The following is a 20,911-nucleotide window of genomic DNA, read 5'->3' on the forward strand; positions in this document are numbered from 1 at the left end:
TTCACTGTTTAACATTCCTAAAGGGTAAATTTGGTTATAAAGTCAATCTCACAGAGGTGAGTGAGACGTTAAGACACTTCTAAATTCAGTTGAAGTTTTTTGGGGGTTTTGTTTGTTTTCGTTTTGGCCACAGCTGAGTGGCATGTGGGACCTTACTTTCCTGGACCAGGGATGGAACCCACACCCCCTGCATTGGAAGCGAGGACTCTTAACCACTGGACCGCCAGGGAAGTCCCTCAGCTGGTTTTAAACTTGCATTTTGTTCCTTTCTCCCAACCTTGACATTTTTTGATGCAAAAAAGTTGATGCAAAACTGGTGCAGTCTCCCAGGCCATCCTAGGTGGATTCTGAATGCCCCTTCCCAGAAATGAATGAGTCTGGAGACTCCAGGATTCCGTGCTAGTAAAGGATAAACTGAGGCATGTTAAAATGTTTGAGTTTATCTGAGCAAAAATCGATCTGAATAGGGCTGCATCCAATCTAGCAGGTAGGAAGAAATTTCACGGAGCTGTTTGGTTACAGCCAAAACAGAATGGGAACAAGGAACTTATACTAGGCAAGAAAGTGGGCTGGTTAGTAGAAAGTTACATGCCTGTAGGGGGTGGCAGATCACCTAACTAGTGCTGATAAGGCGACTCCTGATTGACTGGCTCAAGATTTTATTTCCAGGAGAGCCAAAATTAATAGTCGCAGTTTGGTGACGTGGGGATTAGCCCAACCAATTCCATTTTGGACCTGTTGTCTTGTTTTTAACACTCTAAATCTGTTACTTTGCATTCCTTTTGCCTTGTTTTTTGCTGTGCATTTTAAATTTACTTTAAAAACTGAGTGAGATGAGCTTTTAAATATGGTCTGTTGGCGTTTCCCGTTTCTGAAACTTTGGAATAGCTTACCTGGTCATGTTCTTGTAATCAAGTTAATTTCCCACAAGACAAAGGAATCTATGTGCGTGGCGATGTTTTTGACAAATTGAAAATGTTCTACACTTGCTCAATAATTTGGTTGAATACAGGATTCTAGGTTGGAAATCATTTTCCTTCAGAATTTGGAAGCTCCCTTGTCTTCCAGCATCCGGTATTGTTGAAGAATCTGAAGCCATCATATTTCCTGATCTTAGATTCTCATTATCTTATATTTTCTCTTCTATTTTATATCTGCTTCTGGTTTTGCCTTACCTACTAAGGGAATAGCTTTGATTTTATCTCCAGACCCTTCTTTTCTTGTTTCTGATCTCAAACTTCTGAATTCCAGGTAGTCTTGTTTTTTTGCTCTCTTGAGTTTTCCTTTTATTAAAAGAGCATCCTGTTTGTTTCAAAAATATTATATCTTCCCAGAAAAAAAAAGGTATTATATGATTAGTTTATGTCTGGAGAAATCAGTGATAGTTTTAATTATGAGTTCTTTTATAGTCTTTTTTCTAATTGCTTCATTCCACTTGGCTTTTTATCTCATATATCATACTATAAAGATGTTAACTAAAATGGTGTTATAATTTTAAAACACGGATTGTGTTTTCTGAATGCTCAGCTTCCGTCAAGTTTAAGCAAAGAGAAGCTCCACCATCATCTACGTCCCATACCTCCCTTGAGCTCTGGTTCTCTCACCTTTTTTCTTTTTTCTAAACTTTTTATTTTATATTGGAGTATAGCCAATTAACAATGTTGTGATAGTTTCAGGTGCACAGCAAAGTGACCCAGCCATACATATACATGTATCCATTCTAACCCCAAACTCCTCTCCCATCCAGGCTGCCACATAACATTGAGCAGAGTTCCCTGTGCTATACAGTAGATCCTTGTTGGTTATCCATTTTAAATATAGCAGTGTCTCACCTTTTTCTTAAACCTGGATTTCTTGAGCGAGAGTCTATGTGGGCCCTTTTCACAATCTCACCTCTTAATCTGATTTTTGCCCTCACTTCTCCAAGGGCTCTCTGAGACTGCTGTAGGAGAGGTCACCTGCCCCAAAGGGCATACAGCTGAGAGCAGAACCAAAGGAGTAGAACTTGCAGTCAGGAGTGCCAGAAAGAGTTGCTGCTACCCTTCTGAGCACAGGTGGAATCACTGGGGGGTGGCGACGACTTGTTAAGACAAGGACTGCTGGGCCCCAGTCTTTAATTCACTAGGTCTGGGTTGGAGTTCAACCATTTCTAATCATATCTAACAAGTTACCAGGTGCCGCTGATGCTGCCCGTCTTCAGGGCACACCTTTGACAACCCCTTAAATAAAGTGTTGTGACCTGACACGCATCTACAGCTACCCCTCATGCCCTACAAAAGTAGTTATTGATCCACACTTCAACTTTTGCTCTTCACTACAAACAAACAAGATTGCTTTTGGTATTTCTTCATAGTTTCCAGCTACGGGGGAGATGGGGAGGTTGCACATTGAATAGGAGACAGTAAAAAAGAAGAGTGGGGCTGCTGAGGACCTTCTCTCCCACCCTCAGCAGTTAATGTTAGGGCTCTTTGCCAGAATTCAATACAAGTTTATTTTGGGGGGTGGAGGAGGGGTGGGGGGGTAGCAATTTATAGATGTAGTTAATGTCAGTTGCTCACCAATCTTAAAGGCAATGAAATTGATAGTCTAGAAAACAAACTAAAATTAGATCCAAAATACACATTCATAAAATACCAAGTTTTAAACAGTTTATAACGGATCCTTTACTTCTCCTCTCCTTTGCCTTACTAGCATCCAAAGGTTTAAGATGAGTCAGGCAAAGAAAACTAAGGAAACCTGCCATTAACTTAATTGGGAGTTAATTTGCAGTTGGAGGGAAACTGCCCTCTCCTCCCTGTACTAGAACACTTAAAGCCCAGTTCACAAACCAGTAGCCATCTCCAGAAGTAGAGCTGGGGGGAAAAGAAGGATTTTTAAGGCAACCTCGGGAAGACACAACCACAGAGGCTCTCTATAAAATTTCCAGCCTACTTGACAGAGGGCATGATTATTTTAATACAGAGCAGATGAAGAATTATCCTATTAGTCCACTAATTGGACGACGCCCACCAACTTGCCTTATCCTTTTACTCGTTAGTCATTTACATTAAAACAGGCTGGCTGATTGGCTTATCTGTAGTTTTTAAGAGGAAACACGACCTAGACTTTTACGTTGGATTCTTCTCTCACCACGGTGTTAGCTTGGATTTTTCTCCCTCTTTCTTAGCCCTATAGTTCTCCCAGGCTACTTTGTAGCAATTTGAGTCTAAGGCATCACCTTCCACTGGAACCCAAACGTCTAGGAGAAGCTTCAAGCTGTGACAAGACTCCCAATGGATTCATCTGAGGTTAACCCAACCTGGACCCTGGAGTCTCCTCAAATGTCCATCGATGAAAATTCCCAGGCAATTCCAGGTAAGCCAGACTTACCTGGGGTTCAGAAAGGTAAGAGGCTGCCTTCCTTTCTGTTATACTGACTTCAGTCTTTTACAGAGAAATGCAGTTAAGTAAACCTCTTCAGAGCGAGGAGAGCCAGGGAGTGTAGGGCCCTCCTCTAAAGAAAGAGAGGAGAAAGAAAGAGAGAAAGAGAAAGAAAAAAGAAAGGCAGGAAAAGAGGAGAAAAGTAGGAGGGGTGTGGAGCTGCATTGTTTGCTTACTATGCTCAGGAGTCTGTCAACCTTTTAAGGACATTTTCTGGGGAAGAGCAATCAGTTCTAGACGGTGGCTCACAGCGTCTTGTGCGATCAGTATTTCCATCAGCAATAGATTCCAATCAGGAATTGTAAAGGGAAAAGAATACAGGCAACCTAAACTTCGATTTGACCTAAAGGTTTTCTTAATTTCATCAACATTTCTGGGATTGGCTTTCCAGCTGAATTTACACTTTGGAAATGTTAATAAAGAGGGAAATGGCTTTTCAGAGGAAACTGAAGGAAGGGGCGGGTTTGTAAAAGCCAGTGAGCGTGCTCTGTAATGTAAATAAGTAGTAGTAAGACTTACACGATGGAGAGCTTAGAAACCGTGCTCCAGGAATACTGCTAATTAGGTTCCCTGCCTTCCAGGGTTCTTCCCAAATCATCTCTCCTTGGAGCCGCACACGATCCCAGGCGTGGCCTCCCAGGCTTGGCCTCCCATGAAATCTTATTACCCTAACCTCGGGCGGGGAATGGGTGGTGTAGGGTGGCCGCAGACGACCTGGAGCCAACCAACACCCTCTGGGCAGCTAGGAAGTTGGGTGGGTCCTCGCTGGCTTTATATTCTGCCCTCTGCCTCCGAGATCTAAACTGCCTCCCCTGCATCTTGAGGATAAGAACCCTGGTCAAAGGGAAAAACACTAATGAAGAGTATATGATACCGCCAGTTTCTCCCATTCCTTGAATCTGTCTTAGTGGAATCTTTATTTCCATGTGCACAAGTCCCTAGAAGTTGAATGGATCTTGACTCAATATCTAATACTCTCACGTACAGGGAAAATTAATGCTAACTGCCTTGTTGTATGAGATGTTTATGAAATTTACATGATTGTTCAGATGGGAAGAGGCAAGAGTGGGTGGGTGTTTTTGTTTTTGTTTTGTTGGTTGCTCTGTGCAGGGGAAGGATCTTAGTTCCCCGACAGGGATGGAACTAGTGTCCCCTGCACTGGGAGCGCAGCGCTTTCATCACTGAACCCCCCCCCACCCCACCCTGGGGAAGCCCCAAGAGTGAATGATTTCTCAAAATACTGCGTTTGAGTGGAAAGATCTAGCAGCATGAAAAAGCTGGGTAGAACTGGTGAGGGTAACAGCCACTTTGACATACTAGTTAAGGATAGGGGATTTGGGGAGAGGCTGTTATATTTGGGGTTTCTTTGTCTATTTCATAGATGTAGTTCATTTTCCAGAAAAAAAACAGGTTTTTTTATAATTTATAAAGGTGAACTGCTGGAACTTGTTACACTGAAACACTTTGACTTGCATTAGTGCTTTATGTCCCTGCATTTATATTAAAAATCACACAAATGAAAATGGAAAAACTGTCAATACCTGGTTTCTGTTCCATGTTTTTCCACTTGGAATCATACTTAAGTACCTTTTGACCCCATGGGAAAACATCTACCATTCAGAACTACCCATAACGGGAAGAAACCACTTTTTTTTTTCCCTTTTGCCACACCCCAGGGCATGTGGGATTTTAGTTCCCTGACCAGGGCTCTAACTGCGCCCCCTGCATTGGAAGCCCGGAGTCTTAACCACTGGACCACCGGGGAAGTCCCATAAAGAAAACAACTTTTTATTGTGAGAAGTGTTTCCCATTACAGTGGATTTTTAGGCTGCCCTCAGGGCATGTGGCATGCTAGTTAAAGCCCGAGGTATCTGGGATCTTCACCCTGAGGAAACTTCCAGTGTCCGTTGTTGAGCTGCTTAAGAGCAGACCTAGTTTGAGCAAGAGATAAGTGGCTTCTGGATACTGCACTTCGCACTAATGGATCTTAAACTTTCCTTTTTTCTTTCAGTTGCCTCTGAACCTATGTCTGAAGTGTTAATAAAGGACCTCAGTAGATTGACGCTCAACCCTAGCATCCAATTGCCATTCATTCTACCAGAATGTCTACCTCAACCAACTGGGCGGTTACTTGGTGAAAACATACCCTATAGGAGAGGGGTGAGGACCGTGTTAACCGATCGGAGAGATAAGATGGAACGGCTGATTCAATCCATTAAAAAACGCTACGGCAAAGGAGTTCCTCGGGTGAGTTTCTGTGGTCTGGGTAGGCAGCACTGCCCCACTCTAGGGGTTGGGGGGCACTCACGTAAGTCAAGATGTAAATAGTGATGGGGTGGCAGGGAGGATTCCCCAGTGGTCCAGTGGTTAAGACTCCAAGCGCCCGCTTCCACTGCAGGGGGCAAGGGTTCGATCCCCGGTGGGGGACCGTGGGCCCTCCAAAAAATTAAATAATATAAATAGCAACGAGCAGCAGTGGTCACTCATCCACTGTACTCATGAGTGTGGGGTGTGAATAATACTTAGGGTTTTAAGACTCACCAACTCTTCTTATGTTAGATGGGTAGCATTAGTAATCCAAATTTTCCTTGATCGTTTGTAATATATGTATTTTTTTCTTCCCACGAAGTCTGACTCTGAAAGAGAACCATGGCAGAATGATGTTGAGGTAACTAGAAGTTCCCTTACTATACAAGTGGGTGGGTATGTGGTTTGGGGAGGGAGGAGGAAAGGCAAATTGGCTTGGACTTTCTCAATCCTCAGAAACTCTGGAGCAATCAGTTCATATTTGTGCTTTTTTAAAAAAATATATAAAGTCATATTTTTCAAGCAGTTTTAGGTTTCCAGCAAAATTAAGCAGAAAGGACATATACTTCCTGAACCCACCCATTCATAGCCTACTCTGCTGTCAACATCTTCCAGTTATGTGGTGTTACAGTGATGAACCTGACACATTATTATCACCTAAAGTCTGTAGTTTCCATGAAGGTTCACTCTTGATGTTGTGCTGGTACTTTTTCACCTGCTGTCACAAACATGATATTCAATACCATGTAGTAAGAGGGCAAACACCTGAGCACAGAGTGTCCAGCAGCTGGTTGAGTGTCTCACGTTTAAGGCATTCAGAGAACTGACACTAGGTATATATTGATATATATGCATGTGTGTGTGTGTGTGTGTGTGTAATTTTCCTTTTAAATTGAAGTATAGTTGATATATAGTATTATAAATTACAGGTGTATGACAGAGTGATTCCGTTTTTAAAGGTTATACTCCATTTATAGTTGTACAGGAATATATTATTGACTGACAGTCAGTAGCTGTTAGCATTACAAAATGGCAGTCTGGTATTTTTGGCAGCCATACATTTCGATTCCCAAAGTTTTTTGGTTTTGACCTTTTTTTTAGTGTTCCATATTCCAAAGTCTCTTCTAATAACCAACATTAGATTTGAGGGTTGTTAACGTCTCTTTGGTGTACAAGTACTTTATTATTTTAAATTATTAACCAATTAATCCAATTCATTCTTTTTTCCAGACTCAATCAAGAGGGCAAAGATTTAGATGTAGCTGTCGTTTTTGCCGGTTTCATAGAGATCCTTCTGAGGATAATTACGAGAATCATTACAACAATAAGTATTACAGTAATTATGACACGGAGTCGAAGGAACCATAAACCTTATTCTTGTACTATTTTTTCGTCCTGGTAATTTTAGGATCATTATGAAGCTTGGGAAAGATTGTGTACCAATATTTTGATAATCTATAAGTTCTGTGTTGTCTTTTTTTCTTGCATCTCTTTTCTACCTTAATACAGTAACTTATAAGGAATCTATGTAGCTTGCATTTGAATGACTTGAATATATTTTAGTTCCACTTTGTGAAACAAATTAACTTGTGTGGAAGGAAAGTGAAGAATATAACGTTGGGTGGCTTGGCCACAGCATTGTTAGAACAGCACGTTGAATTGCAATAAAAATGTTTGATGTGCTGTTTCAATTTTCAGTAGCAAATAAATGTGTTTATAGAGGATCTTATTAAAATTTGAGACTTATTTGAGTACCTTTTAAAAAATTCTTATTTTAGACTTGTTTTTGCTGGCTATGTATTAAATGAGTAATACTTTTTCCCCAACACATTCCCAGGGTGTAAATATCTGGCATTCTAATATTTTGTGATATTGTCCTGTTGGGAAGGAAGTTTATACATTTGGGTAAGGTTAGAAAACAAGGGCACAGATATTTGCACATATTAACCTCCTGGAAGAAGTTATCAGTTGGTCTTGGTTGGAGGGAATTGAAAGAATGATAGTGGTATATAATACTAAGGGAAGATGCAGCCCCAATGGTGTTTTAGTTCAGTTATTTTCTTTCATAACCTAAGTGTACACAGACCTGGATTTATTTGTGGGATAAAAGAGATACATAAAACTCATCTTCTGCCCTCCAGCTATCTTTTGTTCACTTTAGAAGGATATTAAAGAATTGGGTACATGGGACTTCCCTGGCGGTCCAGCGGTTAGGACTCCTGCGCTTTCACTGCCCAGGGCCTGGGTTCGATCTCTGATTGGGGAACTAAGATCCCACAATCTGCGTGGTGTGGCCAAAAAAAAGAGAATCCAATTGCAAAGCAACTAGAGATCTGGTGGTATTCAGAATGATGTAGAAGCAGAAAGAGCCCAAACCTGGAGGACTGTGCAAACAAATGGCAAAGAAGTTCAACAGTGATGTTAAAAAGGAATATTAAATATTAATAGCCACCAAAGTAGGTCTTCACAGGTTGTCCTACTTAGAACTACTCAAATCTTCATGGTCTACAGCATGGGTGAATGTGGGTGGTCTTGAGGTTTTGTTAAACTTGCAAGATGTTCCTAGAGGCAAGGCCCTCTTGAGTACTGTATGCATTTGAAAATCATTGACTCGTGAAAAAACTTATTTGTTGCAATCGTGTTAGGTTTATACGCTTGTGAGATCTAATAATGCGAAAACATGGGTGAACAAAATACATTCTACTTTAGTGTCCTTTTAAAGTTTTCATACTTTAAATCCTATGCAATGTTCTAAGTTTGTTTTATATGTATTAACCCTAATCCTCAAACAAATGAGGCATGTTACTTTTAATACCTTCACTTTTTTTTTTAACTTTTTAAAAATTATTTTTTGGCTGTGTTGTGTCTTCATTGCTGCACGCGGGCCTTCTCTAGTTGTGAGCAGGGGCTACTCTTCATTGTGGTGCGTGGGCTTCTCGTTGCAATGGCTTCTTGTTGTGGAGCACGGGCTCTAGGCGAGAGGGCTCAGTAATTGTGGCGTGAGGGCTCAGTAGTTGTGGTGCACGGGCTTAGTTGCTCTGCGGCATGTGGGATCTTCCTGGACCAGGGCTCGAACCCGTGTCCCCTGCATTGGCAGGGAGATTCTTAACCACTGCACCACCAGGGAAGCCCTGAAGGCCTCATTTTAACTTAGTCACCTCTTTAAAGGCCCTATTCCCAATACAGTTACATTGTGAGGTACTGGGGGTCAGGGCTTCAACATATGAGTTTTGGGGGACACAAGTCCGCCCATAACAAGTACCTAACTCCTTCATAGAAATTAAGCATTGGAGGCCTATGACCCTTCCATCTGTCTGCAGAAGGACCTCTCCAGGACAGTTCCTGGCACATGGAAATAAACTTCCATTTTATGAATGAAACAATGAATGAGTGTGTGAACTGATTCTATCATCAGTGGAATAGGTGACAGCCTCCTGAGAACATTCTGCTGGCATCTCTTATGCAAGATTTACCCATAATGCAAAGAGCAAGTTAGCTCTCTCCATAATGGTGGCTGCCAATGCAAACTAATTTCTGTGGAGACTTCCATTCAGAAGTAGATCTTCATCACCTTGCAAACTGATTTGTGAGGAACATGACAAAAAGTACCGTTCCAGCCCCAGTTTCCTGGTGCAGGACGAAAACCTAGTGAAACACACCCACATTACTGGGTTCACCTGAGTGCCAAAATCTGTGAGGGAGAAAAATGATGAGGGAGTTTTTCCGGTGTTTTGGGAAGGGTTAGAGGCTGTGAAGGGGTTAGGGTTGGACAGTGTAAAAGTCAAAGTCACATGGACCCAAATTATCCCATCCCCACTTCACCGAATGCAGGGGGTGCTGGTTCGATCCCTGGTCAGGGACCTAATATCCCACATGCTGTGGCACAGCCAAAAAATTTAAAAACAAACAAAACCTGTGGATCTGCTGCTTACTCCCTGTTGTTTCGGGCAAGTAATTTAATCTCCCTGGTTCTCAGTTTTCCTATCAAAAAAAAAAAAAAAGGGACTTCCCTGGAGGTCCAGTGGTTAAGACTCTGTGTTTCCAATGCAAGGGGTGCTGGTCGGGGAACTAGATCCCGTGCAGTGCACCCAAAAAAACAAAAATGGGGATCAATTTCCCCATATAGTTTACAGTTATATGTAAGTCAAAGGTGGTAATGCATATGAAAATGATTTAAGGTTTTTAAGTAACCACATAAGTAATAGTTATAAGACCATCAGAATTTAGCATTTTTGTTTTATGAAAAATATTGTTTTATTGGTTGATTATGGTCTTAATTGATGTGATTCCTTGTTTTGTTTTGAGATATAAATGTGCTTAAAAGCACAGACTCTGGCGTCAAAAAAAATTTTTTAAGCGCTGTGGGGTGTTTTTGGTTTAATAGCTGGTAACTGGAACATCCTGCAGGATCCAGGACCCAGGGTTCCCTAGTCTAATTCTATACTCACGTGGCACTTCCGCTGTATGGTGTCTGGTCAACCTATTGCCAATGTCTTTTCCCCTGTGGGTCTGACAGCCCCACATAATATACAGTATCTTTTTTTTTTTTTGGCCGCACCATGTGGCATGTGGGATCTTAGTACCCCAACCAGGAATTGAACCCATGTCCCCTGCAGTGGCAGCAAGGAGTAACGTAACCACTGGACTGCCAGGGAAGTCCCAAGTCCAGAATATTTTACTCCTTCATGTTCCCTGGAGAAATGAAGTCTAACTCTCCCAGTACTCTTATTTTTACACATGTAATACTATGATTAGAATGTGAACAGATAATCGCCGAGGAGTAGATTTAGGAGAGATAAGGAAAAAAAGAAAGCATGTTTTTATTAGGAAAGGGTTGGAGAGACTCAGGGATATTGACACACTGTTAAGCTCATATACGCTCCAGAATTGCTTTCAGGTATTTGTCGTGAGTTTATGGTAGCAGAGAAATTAAAATCTCCTCGAGAGCAGAGGAATAGGAATTATCACATATTTATATCCTGGTTTATTCACTGATTTGGGGGAAACAGACATAATTTCAGAATCCTTAAAGCAAACAAACAAACAAAAATCCCAAGAGAATGGAATCCAGAATTCGAGCACTGGAAGTGGCTGGGCAAGAAGTGGACACTCCCTCCAAAGTCACAGAGGGAAGATGAGGTGATTTGCCTGCTTTCATTTTCCATCAATGGCGCATTTCCATAATATGGTTTTTGAGTACTGTAGCTGGGTTATCTGATAGGATGATCTGAAACTACCCTGTGATAGGTGACAACAAATATACCAGGACTCTGCCAGCCACTCTCTGTCACACTGATGCCAAATCAGGCCCAGCACCAAATTTAATCTTGGAGACAAGAGTTCTGGGGGAAGTTGAAAAAAATAGTTTTATTGCTTTGCCAGGCAAGGAGGGCCACAGCGGGCTGATGCCCTCAAAACTGAGTGTCCCAACCAGGGGGAGCCTGTGAGGAGTCTTACAGTCCAGGGGCGGGGTGCTGATAAGGATCAGTGTGTGTGCAAGGCCTGCATTCTTTCAATCCAGAGATCATTTGGCATCAGGTGGTGATGGGCAAACTGTGACCTTCTCCCTGGAATGAAGAGTGTGCTTCATCAAGCAGTTAACATCTCCCGTTTGGTGGGAGTTTTAGTTCTGCAGAAGAGCTCAAAGATATTATTATGTATATCCCTTGAGGAGGAATCAGGACCCTGCCCCAAGGCTGCACCATTGTTCCTTGACTCTTCCTCCCTTGTCTCTGCATCCCCTCCTTTCCCTAATTAGCAACTGTTTGAACCTGCCCTTTGGAACTCAGGGAAGGTCATGGAGGCTGAATGAAGCCTATTGCTTACACACAAGAAGTGGGGGACACAGAATGGCTGTTGTGCCCAGGAGCCCCACAGGGTCCTGCTCAGTTTCAATATCAAGAGTTCTGGGGCTTCCCTGATGGCGCAGTGGTTGAGAGTCCGCCTGCCGATGCAGGGGACACGGGTTCGTGCCCCGGTCCGGGAAGACCCCACATGCCGCGGAGCGGCTGGGCCCGTGAGCCATGGCTGCTGAGCCCGCGCGTCCGGAGCCTGTGCTCCGCAGCGGGAGAGGCCACAACAGTGAGAGGCCCGCATACCGCAAAAAAAAAAAAAAGAGTTCTGCATCTGGCTTCTGTAAATCCGGAACACTATCTGACACTTCGGGAAAATCTAGCTTTATCTTCCTGTTCAATGCGTTTGGAGAGACCTCCCTGGAGCCATAGCAGAGTTCTGATCCGACTTTGATTTGGGAGTTTCTCTGGGTTCCGATTTGAAAACATTCACAGCAAGATTTAGTAAAGCCTAATGCCCACCTTGAAAGCTCTACCCCAGCGCTCCTCAAATTTTAACCTGCACACAAATCACCTGGGGATATTGTTAAAATGTCGATTCCAATTCAATAGGTTTGACAGTGGGTCTGCTTCCACATGATGCTAAATGCTGCTGGTCAGTGGACCACATTTGGGCTGACCTAGAGAAAAAATGTTAGGGCTGGAAAGAAGGGAATCCTGCTGAGTCACTGTTTTGACAATAATTCAAAAAAAAAAAAAATCTGGAGGACTCATTAAAAGATTACCTCTGAGACCATTCTGCACTAGAGTGTAGGGTCTTCCAGTGGGAACACGCTGAGGGACAAAGGGAAAGAAACCGAGGTGAGGATGCGCCACCTGCTGGGGCGAAGACTCCATTACTCCTAGAACATCTCTGGGAAGAGCAATCTCTATCCCCTACGTTGGTGTTGAGGCAAATCCTCGGTCTGCTGAAACTTCCCTTATCATCAATAAACTCTAGGATGGTGGAAATGTTCAAATTTCAAGGTACGCAAAATTCTAACTAGCCTCGAAGTCCTATTTAAGGTTTTAGCCAACATTTTATTTCCTGTCCCAAACTGTCCTTAGCTGACTCAGGTGCTGAAGAATAGTGAAATGGCTTAAATCACCCAAGGAAAGACAGGAGGGAACGATCTGGAAAACAGGATCCTGGTAAAGTGCTTTGAAAATGTCACTTCCTTCAGGAATGTAAACTGTAAATGTAAATCAAATAATTATAGGTGGTATTACTATATCTAACACCTGCCAAATTGCCTCTTTGGGTACTTGTGCTAACTTCTGATGCTCAGTTCCATTGTTCTCAATGTCTGCTACTGGGGATCCTATTGTCTTAAGAACTTTACCAAGTATTATGCTGTTAATATTGAACAATGGTATCTTTCAGTTTCAAAGCAAATTATGATATTGAAATTTTTTCCTGTTTTGAATTTCTTTTTTTTTTTTGGCGGTACGCGGGCCTCTCACTGTTGTGGCCTCTCCCGTTGCGGAGCACAGGCTCCGGACGCACAGGCTCAGCGGCCATGGCTCACGGGCACAGCCACCCCGCGGCATGTGGGATCTTCCCGGACCAGGGCACGAACCCGTGTCCCCTGCATCGATAGGCGGACTCTCAACCACTGAGCCACCAGGGAAGCCCGGAATCGCAGAGTCTTAATTAACCACTGGACCACCAGGGAAGTCCCTCTATCAGTTCTAACTAAACAAGAGTAGTATAACTGAGCAGGACCCAATGGGGTCTTCCTGGGGACAGGTCTTCCCCCCATATCCTCTGCTTTAGCTCCTCTCTGAAGTACCTAGATAACAGTATTTGATGCACATTTTCTGAGTTGTTTTATAGATGTGAAAATCCCCCACCAAATGGAAGATGTTAACTACTGGATGATCTGAGCACCTCCCCCCAGGGTTCCTGGAGCCTAAGGAGGTCATGTGAACCCCTGTGACACCGCCCTGTTACCTCACCATCAGCCAATCAGAGAACTACACATGAGCTCATCACACACGCTGCAACCCCCCTCCCTCACCTGGCTTTTTTTTTTTTTTTTTTGGCCTCGCCTCGAGGCTTGCAGGATCTTAGTTCCCTGACCAGAGATTGAACCCAGGCCCTCAGCAGTGAAAGTCCTAACCACTGGACCGCCAGGGCACTCCCTCACCTGGCTTTTAAAAATGCTTGCCGATTCATCTGTACCAATTTTCCTAGATTCCACATATATGCGTTAATATACGATATTTGTTTTTGCACCTATTTGCAATGCAGAAATAGAGACATGGATATAGAGGACAAACGTATGGACACCAAGGGGGAAAAGCAGGGGCTTGGGGCGGGGTGGGATGAACTGGGAGATCGGGATTGACATGTATACACTAATATATATAAAATAGATAACTAATAAGAACCTGCTGTATAGCACAGGGAACTCCACTTTGCTGTACAGTAGAGACTAACGGACAACATTGTAAAACAACTATATCCCAATTAAAAAAAAAAAAGAAAATGGTGAAAAAAAAAACGCTTTGCCGAAACCCTTCAGAGAGCTTGGGGGGTTTTTAGAGCGTAAGCCACCTGTCTCCTTGCACGGCCCTGCAATAAACCTTTCTCTGCGTCAAACTCCAATGTTTTGGCTTGTTTGGTCTCACTGGGTGTTGGGCACACAAACTTGTGCTAACGGGGGGGGGGGGGGGGTGGGGGTGGGGGTGGGGGTGGGGGGGGTGGGATATACTTTGGATTCTAGCAGTCAGTCATTCGTCCAGGGTGCAAGGTTTGCTAGGCAGATGGAATGGAAAGAACGGAATGCAAAATCTTTTTAAGCACTGATGAAAAATACAAAGAAGGGGTGTCTCTGGACCTCTTTAGCATCAAAGGAAAATCTTGCCAAAATGCTAATACCCAATTTTCTGAATTTTCTCTGAAACACATTGGTTCAGGGAACTAATCTGCTCAATACCTATCTAGAAAGTGTGTCAGGTGAGTGAGCAGACATAGAAGTTTTTGAGTATGTTTTCCTTCCTTTGTCTTTCTTTTATTAGAGAAGACAGTGTAATATGGGAAGAGCCTAATAACATGCCCTCTGGTAATGCACATGCTCTTCCAGACCACTTTACATGCCTGATAGGAGTTATATAAACGGATAGGCTGATTGTTTAGGGAGAGTGAGTCATGCTTTATTCAGAAGGTTCTACTTAGGCAAGCTGACTTCAGCTCCCAATAAGGCGCCATGGAGAGCTTGTCTGTGGCTTGAAAGCCATAGAATTATAACCTCTAGGGAACACAGAGGTTTTTCTGCATATGAACGTTCTAAAAAAGACACGGCACTTTGCTACAATTAGACAAATCTAATGAAAGATTTTAAAGGTCTGCACGTTAGGGACCTCTGAAACATCCTGGTAAGCTCCTTAAATTCTGGTAAAAGTTGTTTGGTTCCAATCCTCCCTGGCCCCCATCCCCACCCTCAAGCTGCCTCCTTCTCCCAGTAACAAGCAGAAATACCAGGTGATGTATTTTCACAGGGTGGTGAAAAGTGCCTAGTGAGATCTTACGACAAAACACAAACAAGCTTTGGCGCCAACTCAATATTACCGATGCTGTTAGCTTCTGTTTGAGGAAGTACTACAACATAATCCTCCCTGAGATCACTTTATAGAGAGATGACGCCATGAGCTCTTTGATGACAGTGAGCTATTTCCAATGGAAAAGGAAAACTTTGTAATAGCTTCAATCTCAGGTCTGAACGAGAAAAGGAGAAATTCTTTTAAAAACTTCATTCACTACAAAAAGCTCTTCATCTAGTTTCCTGACAAAGTGTCCTGCTTTAGTAACGGAAAGGCACTGGGTTACCAGGCTGAGGGCAAACTATGTACAAAACCCTGAGTACAACTGCATAATCTTACTTGACTCTGGAACGCACCCTTTTCGGTTAGAGGTGGATGGTGCAGCTCTATGGGTCAGCAGTGGCCCCTAGACCAGCAGCATCGCTCAACTTGGGAACTTGTCAGATGTGCAGATTCTCCTACTAAATCAGAACTCTGGGGAGGGTGGTGGAGGGAGGGTGGAGTCCAGCAATCTGTATTTTAACAAGCCTTCCAGGTGACTCTGATGCCCCCTGAAGTTTGGGAACTGCTGGTACAAAGCTGATGCTTTGGATGCACCTGGCAGCGTCTCTGCAATTTCTCTAAAGTTCCCACAATGTCTCTAAAGGGCATGTGGTCACGCAAGCATCGTTTACATATATTGAGAGGAAATGGTTTTTTTTTTTCCTTTTTTTAATACATTTATTTATTTGTTTGTTTATTTATGGCTGCGTTGGATCTTCGTTGCTACGCGCGGGCTTTCTGTAGTTGTTGCAAGCAGGGGCTACTCTTTGTTGCGGTGCGTGGGCTTCTCATTGCGGTGGCTTCTCTTGTTGCACAGCATGGGCTCTAGGCACATGGGCTTCAGTAGTTGTGGCTTGCAGACTCTAGAGCGCAGGCTCAGTAGTTGTGGTGCATGGGCTTAGTTGCTCTGTGGCATGTGGGATCTTCCCAGACCAGGGCTTGAACCCATGTCCCTTACATTGGCAGGTGGATTCTTAACCACTGTGCCACCAGGGAAGGCATTGTTTTCTTTTTTATAAGAAATTTTTTTTTGCTTGTTCCAGTCCAAGAATTTCACCTCTGGAGATGCAAGACAGATGCCCCCCTAGGGACATTTAGAGGGATGCCACTTAATCATGGCCTCAGTTCCCAAAACCAACAAAATAGATCCCTGGTCCTATTGCATTATTCCCAGAGGTCGTACCCAGGTGGCTCAGGCCTGCTTTGAACAGTCTTTTTTATTTTCTCCAAAGTAAATGCTTTGGGACATTCAGCTAAGAGTATGGAGGCAGGATGGAGAGGCAAGGGGTGGGACAGGTGGCCCCTCTGCCTCACTGCCCTACTCCCCACCCCGCCACTCCCAAGATCCAACTGCAGCAACTTTAATATATGCTGTTGGAGCTGGAATTACCTCGGCTGCAGTCACCAGACTTGCCCTCCAAAGGATTCTCGTTAAAGGATTTAACATGGGCTCATTTCAATTACAAGGTCTCTAAAAGAGTCCTATATTGTTATTTTTTGTCACTACCTCCCTTCTACGAGGAGTGGGTAATTTGCCCACTGGCTCCTTCCTTGGATGTGGCATCATTTCTCAGTTCTCCTTTCCCCAAACAAACCCTGATTTCCTATCACCTATGGTCTCCAGCGTAGGAGAGAACATTTTAAAAGGCTGGAGGGAAAGAAAACCTTCATGGCAACTCATTTCGTGTGGTTGGATATTTGTTTGTTTGCTTAGTTATTTATTTATTTTCTTCATTCTTTTTATATTTTTCAAACTTTCTACAAGGAAATAAAATACATTTACTTAAAAGGGAATGCAGGGCTTCCCTGGTGGCACAGTGGTTAAGAATCTGCCTGCCAATGCAGGGGACACAGGTTCGAGCCCTGGTCCGGGAAGGTCCCTCATGCCGCAGAGCAACTAAGCCCATGTGCCACAACTACTGAGCCCGCATACCACAACTACTGAAGCCCACGTGCCTAGAGCCTGTGCTCCACAATAAGAGAGGCCACTGCAATGAAAAGCCCGTGAATCACAATGAAGAGTAGCCCCTGCTTGTGGCAACTAGAGAAAGCCAGCATGCAGCAATGAAGACCCAACGCAGCCAAAAATAAACAAATAAATTGGGGGGGGGGAAAGAAACGGAGTAGAACAGTGCTGCCAGGGGCTGAGGGGGTGGGGAATATGAGGAGATGTTGGTCAAGGGTGCAAACTATAAGTTATAAGTTAAGTCCTGGGGATCTAATGTGCAGCATGGTGACTATAGGTAACAATACTCTATTGTATACCTAAAGGCTGCTACAAGGATAGAGCTTAATGTTCTCACCATAACAACAACAAGGGAATCCCTGGTGGTTCAGTGGCTAGGACTCTGCGGTCTCACTGCCAAGGGCCCAGGGAAACTAAGATCTCACAAGCCATGTGGCGAGGCCAAAAAGTTAAAAATAAATAAATAAGTTCTCTGAAAAAAAAAACAAAAAACCGGTAATTATGTGAGGTGAAAGATGTAACTAACCTTATTGTGGTAAACATTTTGCAATATGTACATGTATTGACTCATCACACTTTAAACTTACACAATGTTACACGTCAATTATACCTCAAAAAAAGCTGGGAAAAAAAGAATTGAAAGCCCATATAAAAATGAAAAAATTCCTAGGAAATCACAACATACCAATAGTGTCTGAAGCAAAATATCTGAAGAGTTATATATGTATATTTTCAGAACAATTTATTCCTTTATTCCTTTAATAACAAATTCATTCATTAATGCATTCATTCAATAAATTCAGTGAATATGAACCGAGGATCTATTATATGTCAGGCACTGTGCGTTGTAATGGGGACCCACAAATGAACAAAACACCATCACTGATTGCCATAGACTGAATGGGTTCTCCCCAAGTTCATAGGCTGAAATCTAATTCCCCATGTGATGGTATTTGGAGGTGGGGCCTTTGGGAGGTGATTAGGTCATGAGGATGGAGCCTCATCAATGAGATTAGTGCACTTATAAAAGAGACCCCAGCGAGCTCCCTTGCCCCTTCTGCTATGTGAGGATGCAGTGAGAGGATAGCTGTCTATGAACCAGGAAGCAGACTCTCATGAGACACTGAATCTGCTGGCATCTTGATCTTGAATTTCTCAGCCTCCATAGCTGCTGGTCTCAGAGAGTCTCCTGGGGGGGAGGGTGGTGGTGGCTGACTTCGGCTCAACCTGGGGACATAGACACTGGTGGCAGACACACTTAGGAACAGTCAACCGTGCAAACACTGCTGCCGGCTGCTGCCATCCTGGCCCATTAGCCTACATATGGTATTTTTCTGTGTCTGGCGGCGGGGGGCACACCCCGCGGCATGCGGAATCTTAGTTCCCCGACCAGGGATGGAACCCGTGCCCCCTGCAGTGGAAGTGCAGACTCCTAACCACTGGACCACCAGGGAATTCCTACATATGTATTTCTAATTGACTCTAAGTAAAACCTTGTCATGAGGGAAAAAGAAAATAGGTTGGAGTACCATTGATATAACAGCAGCTGCAGACTCAAAGTATAAACAAACAAACACTGAGCCACAAATGCTACTCACTCAGTCCTCAATCCAGGAGGATTCTGATTAAACAGCAGCAGAAGGAGGCAGGTAGCTCTTAATCATCACTGACTTTGCCCCACCCCTCTGTCTAAAATGTGAAGGAAGAAGTGCTGTTCCTCTTCCTGGCAGCAGATGGAGCCATTGGGACATGTACAACTTGCTAGAGGTAAAACGCTAAATGCATCTCAGAGATTCTTCTATGATCGATTTAAAAGAGGAAGGCAAGGGGTCCTTCCTGATCGAAGCTGGCAATCCTGACTCTAAGGCATCAAACCTGGTAGGAATTGTAAATCCTGGTATGTCCAGATCCCAGGCACACGAAAGCTTGGCTCAGTTGTGCGTACTGCGGAGAAGCAGGGATTTTATTTAGGTTTCAGGATTTGCACCCCAACAGAACTTAAAAGTGAAGCCTTCTTCATGCCTGAGACATCTGTGACTAGAGATCATCTTTTACTCCTATCTAAGAGAAACACAAAGATGTTTACCAGGAAGCCTGTCCACAGGCAGGAAATGAGTTAGCCAAGAGGTTCAAACAACCTAGTGAAAATATGATTTTTAGGACGTCCTGGTGGCGCAGTGGTTAAGAATCCGCCTGCCAATGCAGGTGACATGGGTTCGATCCCTGGTCCGGGAAGATCCCACATGCCACAGAGCAACTAAGCCCGTGTGCCACAACTACTGAGCCTGCGCTCTAGAGCCCACGAGCCACAACTACTGAGGCCGTGTGCCACAACTACTGAAGCCTGCGTGCCTAGAGCCCGTGCTCTGCAACGAGAAGCCACTGCAACGAGAAGGCTGTGCACCTCAACAAAGAGTAGCCCCCGCTCGCCGCAACTAGAGAAAGCCCATACACAGAAGCGAAGACCCTATGCAGCCAAAAATAAATAAATATTTTTTTAAATATGATTTTTAATTAAGGAGAAATGTTTCCACCACTGCTTCCACCAGTGCTGTAAACCATCCTTGGGATGAGGGCTAATCTGTGCAGAAGAGAATGAAAATATCTGCTTTAAGAGAAGGAAAATCATCCTCTGATCAAAATACCTGTGTTTGAATTGGGTAAGAATGCAAGACATGGGTAACTAAAGGTGTCATTCAGGTTTCGTTTTATGTTGTTGTTTCCCTTTTTATGAACCATCTTGTCACTTCACTCATTATTAACAAAATATGTGATCTGATTATAGGAACACCCTTACCCAACACACACACACTACTGACAAAGCAAAGTACAAAGTGATGGCCATGGGGGGTAATCATGATTCTCTGGTACTAACTGTCAGGAAACAAAACATCCATAGCTTATTTATTTTTTTAAAGTATAAGAGTCATTTGATAATGAACACATTCTAGTGGAGTGGAGTCTAGAAAAGGTTTTAAAAAAAATTAAATGGCTTTTTCACATGTAACATTTTGTGCAGTAAATATTATGTTGCTTGTTACACAGAGGTAGAAATGAAGTCTTAGAAAAACTACAGGTTTGACTAAGTCACATGAGAGACTGCAGAAACCGAAACCAGATCTGACTGTGAAAAATTATGCTGTATAGACTCATTCTCTGGGCCATTCTCTGGGCCAACTCCTAAAGTACATGTTTGGAAGTCAGGAGATGGGGTGTGCAGGCAGGCACTCTCTTATCTAGCGTGGGGACCTGCTGACACCACCAGAGCTCTCATCTCATCCGTTCCTGCAATTAGGAGGCTCTGCCAACAATCCTCTTTCTCAGAAATTAAAAGGCTTTGTCCATTATTCAACCTCCACCAGCTGAGAAATACACTCACTTTTTCTACTCCTGGGACCAAATAGAGAAGCAATTTATGATGCTAAAAACCTGGTTGATCTGGATGAAAGGGAGTAGAGGGGATGGTTGAGGGAATCAGAATTCCAGACAGAGATTCAGTTGTGGTGTGAACCAAGAAAGCAACATTTAATACCATTAGAGCAGTGGTTCTCAACTAGGGGCAATTTTCCCCCAGGGCATATTCAGCACTGTCTGGAGACATTTTTGGTAGTTATTGGGGGAGGGGTTGCTGCTACTGGTTATCTAGAGGGTAGAGGAAGGACACGGGCTAGCATGGGGCAAGTAAGACCAGGGCAAATGGAGGAAGAAATTTAACTTTCAAAAAAGATTTTTTTGGATAAATTTATTTATTTATTTAGGCTGCATTGGGTCTTTGTTGCTGCGTGCGGGCTTTCTCTAG

General features: G+C 43.4%; 2 protein-coding genes across 2 annotated transcripts in view; one reads left to right on the forward strand and one right to left on the reverse strand.

The window, feature by feature from the left end:
• Positions 1 to 20,911, reverse strand: part of LOC307194977 (growth/differentiation factor 3-like) — a 171,765-nt gene that overhangs the window by 65,286 nt on the left and 85,568 nt on the right. The window contains exon 4 of the transcript XR_013830681.1: positions 5,962 to 6,056. The gene's annotated coding sequence lies outside the window, so the exon portion shown is untranslated. The remainder of the gene's footprint in view (positions 1 to 5,961; positions 6,057 to 20,911) is intronic.
• On the forward strand, positions 3,085 to 7,101 carry DPPA3 (developmental pluripotency associated 3). The gene is made up of 4 exons (XM_079938547.1): positions 3,085 to 3,354; positions 5,432 to 5,667; positions 6,050 to 6,088; positions 6,958 to 7,101. Exons 1-4 carry the CDS (start codon positions 3,273 to 3,275, stop codon positions 7,093 to 7,095), a joined length of 495 nt encoding a protein of 164 aa, XP_079794673.1. The 5' UTR covers positions 3,085 to 3,272; the 3' UTR covers positions 7,096 to 7,101.

The sequence above is a fragment of the Stenella coeruleoalba genome, assembly GCF_951394435.1.
Source record: "Stenella coeruleoalba genome assembly, chromosome: 11".
NCBI lineage: Eukaryota > Metazoa > Chordata > Mammalia > Artiodactyla > Delphinidae > Stenella > Stenella coeruleoalba.